The 6,000-nt window shown below is 44.9% G+C and overlaps 1 protein-coding gene across 1 annotated transcript in view; it reads left to right on the top strand.

Moving 5' to 3' along the window:
• The first annotated feature begins 204 nt into the window (after positions 1-204).
• The window catches only part of GYS1 (glycogen synthase 1), a 33,512-nt gene continuing 27,716 nt past the window's right edge, over positions 205-6,000 (top strand). Inside the window, exon 1 of the mRNA XM_069742219.1 lies at positions 205-411. Within this exon, the coding sequence (XP_069598320.1) occupies positions 294-411 (118 nt within the window). The 5' untranslated portion in view covers positions 205-293. The remainder of the gene's footprint in view (positions 412-6,000) is intronic.

Raw genomic sequence — 6,000 nt, 5'->3', positions numbered from 1 at the left:
CGTAGTACACGCTTATTAAATGACTGACAGGGGAGTGAGCCAATGGTTGCTCTCGGTGACGTCGAAAGACCCGCCTTCACTCTTTTCCACCAATCAGGGCCCGTTCTGAAGCTCGTCACTCATAGGACAGTATAAGGCGATACGCCCCGCCCCTGGCCGGCGTTACTTGGCAGCGGCAGGACCCTGCTGTCAGGGGAGGGGGCGGAGTCTGTCATTGCTGGGAGCAGGAGCCGCTGCTGGCACTTCAAGGGCAGCACTTCCCGCTGTGCGCGCCGCTCCGCAGTCCGCACATCATGCCCCTCGCCCGCAGCTTGTCTGTCACCTCTCTGAACGGCCTGGATGACTGGGACGATGACCTGGACCTGGACAACAGCGTGCTGTTCGAGGTGGCGTGGGAAGTGGCCAATAAGGGTGAGTGGGGTGCTGGCAGTGCCCCCGTCCGCACTTCCTTCTCAGCATTGTGCAAGTCAATGGCAAAAAAATAGCGTTTTAACTGAATTTTGCAATTTCCTGATTATTTTATAGATTTGATTGCAAATATCTCAATATTTGCCCAATGCATCGCTCCAATCCAGCAATATATGGCTCGGCTATAGATTGATTTTACCCAATGCAATTAGAAATTGACCATTACCCTGCAAATATGGGAAGGGGCCAATACCCCCCTTCAGCTGATCCTGATCTGATGGTTTGGACTGACTGTAGCGGATACTGCACCTGTGGTAATGGCCATATTGAAAGCATCCCCTCCCCCCTGCAGATGTAATAAACCCGATCTAGCTCTATAGGCATGGAAGATTAAGCTTATACATTCCTGGTTTTGATTATTTCCCCCCTCTAATATGTGAGATGGGTCTGATGGGGAATCAGAGCCATCCGTCAGCTCTGCTTTATCGGCGGGATTATTTTATTGCTGCTGCCGAACCATTTTTTATGACAAATGCGATAGAATGTAGCAAAATTGGTCTTTTTTTTTTTTTTTTTTTTTTTTTTTTTTTGCAGAGTGAAAAATCGATTTTATTTATTTATTTATTTTTTTTTACTTTTTTTTAACATAAGTGGGGAAAATCCACAACAGATCCATTAACAATCTGCAAAAAAAAAATAAAAATAAAAAAAATTGCCAAGCCATTGTGCTGTGATCAGAAGTAGATCTTAACATTTTCTCCATCTGCAAAGTGTCCCATGATGAGTTTTTGACGCTGCGTTAAAAAAAAAAATGCATCTTAAAGTTCCAGCAAAGTGGATTTCCCCATAGACTCTCATTAGATGCAGGTAAAAAAAAAAACCCGCACATGACTTTATCAAGGAAGTCAAATACTAGGAAGCGTCGCAAATAAAGAAGCTTTATTTAAAACATGACAAAAAAAACTTGCAAGATGCCTCATTTACCGAATAGGTGCAGAAAAACTGCAATGTGAAATCCTCATTGTGGGAACGGGGACTTGGGGCGTAAATCTGGGGGTCCGACTGATGGGAACCCAGGAGATTGGGGAACCCACAAACCAGGTTCTGCAGAGTCTTGTGCACCTGCTGGTACTTCGCTCCATTCACTCTCTATGGGCCTGTTCTCGGCTTCCTTCAGCAGTCCCATAGACAATGAATGGAGCTTAGGACAAGAATGAGCATCTCTGCTACATTCCAGACAAGGCTCCAGATCCCCAGTCTTAGGATCGTGTGGGGGTCCCATCCAATCAGTAAGTTATCCCCTATCCTTAAGATTTTGGGAATAACCCTGTAAAGATGGCTGCGTCCTGCTCACTGTTTTGGGGTCTGCAGCTAGCCCCAATCATTGTAATGCAGTTGCAGAGTAAGTGGACACAGCACTGCGGCCCCCCGGAGGTCCGGCCAACAATGATCACTTAGTGACCGCGTGTCCTAACCATAGAGATCCCCACCGAGATGGAAGTGACCCTTTAATTTCTGCGACTTTACTACAGAATGTGGCTTTTTCTTCTTATTCCAATGATCGAGTATTGGATACAATGTATCAAACTTTTAGGAAGTGCTTTCGATACAATTCCTATAGGATCCCGCCTCCCAGTTGAGTTTCTCCCCAGTAATGGCACATACTGGGGCTCCGTCCGATGGGGATACAGCGGTGTATGAGAAGTTCACTGTGAGGATTTGTGTTCTTTGATACTGTGCCAGCTCTCAGCAAACACTGAGCATGAAGTCTGGGCCTGACACACGCCATTGTACGGTTTCCTGGCTGGGAGTAGCGCCATTTGCAGGGCAGGACTTGTTGGCTGCAGCGTGCTCTGTAGTATCCGAGCCGGCGTGGTCTGATCCAGGTGGGCACGTGTCCTGAACACGCTCTCTAGAGCCCCCCATTAAAAGTGTTTTCCGGTTTCCGAAAACCCCCGTCCTCCAACTGCAGTTTATTTCAACAAAACCAATCTATGTTCACCCTCCCCTGGTCCAGCACGAGTCTCCCTGCTGCACCTGCTTTCTATTATTGTCTGCAGCGCCGACAGTATGTTGTTAGCGCTGCAGCCAATTACATCGCTCAGCGGCCCAAGATTGTCTGCAATCCCTGAGCAAACAATATCGGCTTCAATCAATATCAAGCAAAAATAGGACAAAGGAGCAAACTGATTATAAAAAAGTCATTTCGTTTTATTGTTACATAGAAAAGGTAAAATGTCACAACAATACATAAAGAACCATAAACAATGCAGATTGCTATATACCCCACCCCACACCTATCCCCACCCCACCCCTCAAAAGTGCAATAGTGACTAACAGAAGGTGCAATGCTTACCAACAGATGAGTGTTAACAAGGGGGGTCGGATAGAGGGTCTCGACGCGCGTTTCGCGGCGACTTGGGGCTGCTTCCTCAAGGGAATGTATCTCAGGTTTTTACTAATTCTCTTGATTCTGAGACTTTCCATTACTCTCAATTACTGATCACTTGTATTGATTCTCTGTTTCCATTCACCGTGAAACTAAAGATGGAAAATGCCAATGGTCTTGGGTCCGTTGTGGATTGATCCAGTGGTTTCGTGTCCGGGAACTGGAAACCTTCCAGGAAGTAAAATTATAAAATGTATCAGAACGGTCGTGTGAGAGTAATAATAAAATAGATAAACGGAAATGTTATGAAATGTACACTGCCACTTCAGTGGTCCTGCACTGGTTATTAGTCTCTTAGTTTTGGTTACCGCTGCAGCCAGTCGCTGCCCATAGTGCCCTCTGACCCTATTTTATAATGATGTGCTATTTTATTTTTCGCTAGTCCCCTGTATTGCGTTTTGTAAGTCACAGTGAAGCAATGCAGTGATAACATTTAAGGAGGGAGAATGTGACAGCAGCTTGATGTGGGGGCAGAGACCCTGATTCCAGCTATGTATTTTCGCTTAGTTGTGGTATAATCCGTTTCCTCTGCTGCAGAGCTCTGAATGCTGAGCTCTGTATGACCCCACCCACCTCACTGGCTGCTTTCTCTCTACTGTATATGGACACCTCCTAATCAGTGGTGGGACTAGGAGGCATAAGACACCAATAATAATCTCCTGCTGATAAAACACTAATGGTTTTGAAACCACATCGCAAAGCCCAGAAAGTGATGCATCACTGGAATCAGGGTCTCTGCCCCTACATCATGCTGTTCATAAATTATATAGCAAAACCTGCCGATAGATTCCCTTCAATTCACCTTTTGGCCTCCATATGGCTGGTATGTGTTGGCATACTGTATATTTAGCCATATAGAAAAATGCCACGCCATCCATTGATCGTGTCGCCATTCTGTGCGGTATAACTTGTGAGCATCTATAAATTGCAGATTGCCACGTCTTCCGGACCCTGATTGACAGCTACCGGCCGTAAGACATAAATGACAGACCACTGACATTGTCCTCCAATGGCGGCATAATGTAGTGACAATCTGCAGAATCTCCATCCATGGTTGATATGTCTGCAGAGTTTTGCACATGTTCGTACAGTGCCGGGTTTAGCTTGATACATCCACATTTCCTAGTCTGTGTACGGACCACAGTTTCCAGACCGGCCACAGGTCTCCTGAAGCTGTAGAGTTGGGGTCAGGAGATCCGTGGCCAGTCTGGAAATCGCTCTCTATACATGGACTGTGAAGTTGTGCTTGGCCATAGTGGTCAACCATTGTAAGGTCTTGGTCCTGCACTGGTGGGATCAGTCCAACGGTGTGCCACCTATATTCTCATTAACTTATCAAAAAATTACCCCACTAAAATGTAACATTTATTGGTTCGATTGAAAGATTATTTTTTCTCTCTAAATTCTAATCGGAAATAACAAAACACACTTAGAGTATAAATATGTGGAGGAAAACTCCTCTTGCCATCTGGATACCCTAAATCTGTAAACCTTCCTGGCTGCGGAGGTTGGCACCCTAGCTTGAACACAATGTGGCGCCCCCTGTCATGTTCCTTACAAGGTAAGTGATCCAGACAACCAGCGACAGTGGTGTGGGTGTGTCATGCCAAGATTACCAAGGGCAGCCTGTGATTAAAAATATCAACCCAAAATAAGAACATGGTACTACTAAATGCATTGATAGAAGTGAAAAATGTTGAAAAAAGACATCTACAAGCAATCAAAATGATCAAACTGTGATCCTTGCATGCAGGGTCACTATTTTGTATGCAGATCATATAATGATAGTGAATACTTATAAGGATCTCAGTTTCTCAAAAAAAAAAAAAATTTGATCTACATACCTTGTAAAAATCCATGAGCTCCCCTGATTTGGACGCTTCTTTCCGTTTTGCTCTGTGTCGCTCCATTGCTGAGATATTCACATTTGTTGCCTTTGGAGAGCAGTATGTGAAATCTCTGCCTTTAGTGCATCTGGGCATTTCTTCAGAGTCTTCTCTGGGGGCGTGTGCTTTATTCCACCCTCCCAAAACACTGCCAATCACAGCTCAGCAGTCTCTGAGCTTGAAACTGCTCTTACAGCTGCCAAGCTGTGATTGGTAGCATCTGGGCTGAAAGAGCACGCTCCCGACCCCCAGAGAAGACTCTGAAGAAATGCCCAGTTGCACTACAAGCAGAGATTTCACATACTGTGCTGCGAAAGTCACAAATGTGAATATCTCTGCAATGGAATCACGCTGAGTAAAATGAAAAAGAGCTGCATAATGGGGCCTCGAGTTTGAGGCTGAATACTTCTGCAGGTTTTTATAGGCCGTCTAACCTTAGTTTTTGAATACTTCAAATAGCCACTAAGGAAGTGAAAGTCTTCAAAAGTGTTCTCTATACCGGGGGACAGAGTACAAACTGTAGCCATGTTAGCCACCTCGACCATGACAGTCAACATTATGGAACCTGTTGGAATCTTTATTGGGGCAGTCATGTTACAGATCAACTGCTTTGTGGTCTGTTTATACCTCCCCTATGAATATGGCCTAGCTTTCTGGGTTAGTCTGCCTCTAAGTTGGTGTCCGTTTGCCTTGATATACATCTGACTGGGGGTTGTCCGGAGTCCAAAATCACTTCAAGGAGTAACTATCACTTGCCGTAAATATGTGTTTTTTTTACTTGGTGTAAATGCTGGTGTTCTCCTGAATCCGTCACCATTTTTATTTTGTTCCTGCTCCTCTCCATTACTGAGATATGGCCTTCTTTTATCTGTATGTAAATTTACTCTTTTGGGTTTTTTTTTTCAAGTGGGCGTGGCCCTCCTGGAGAAAAGGGTTGAGGACCACGGACACTTGGATGAAAGAGTAGATTTATGTATAGGGAAGAGAGGGTCATATCTCTGGAATGGAGAGGAGCAGAAACAAAAGAATAACTGTGCCAGATTCAGGAGAAGTGGCATTTACCCCAGGCTAAAAAACCCCCAAACAAACATTTATGGCAATTGACAAAAGGCTGTCTCGTCACCTATGTGTTGGATTACTGTTTTAGAATAAGGTGGGCACAATCTGGAAAGTGATGTCACCTGCTGTTCGCACTCGATCTCTTAAGTTGATTAAGCGGACCCCTAACTGCAGGTGGCTAAAGCCAAGTGTAGACAT

The sequence above is a fragment of the Ranitomeya imitator genome, chromosome 10 (assembly GCF_032444005.1).
Source record: "Ranitomeya imitator isolate aRanImi1 chromosome 10, aRanImi1.pri, whole genome shotgun sequence".
Classification (NCBI taxonomy): domain Eukaryota; kingdom Metazoa; phylum Chordata; class Amphibia; order Anura; family Dendrobatidae; genus Ranitomeya; species Ranitomeya imitator.
Note: the sequence above shows the minus strand (reverse complement) of the source record. Positions and strands in the feature narration are given on the sequence as shown.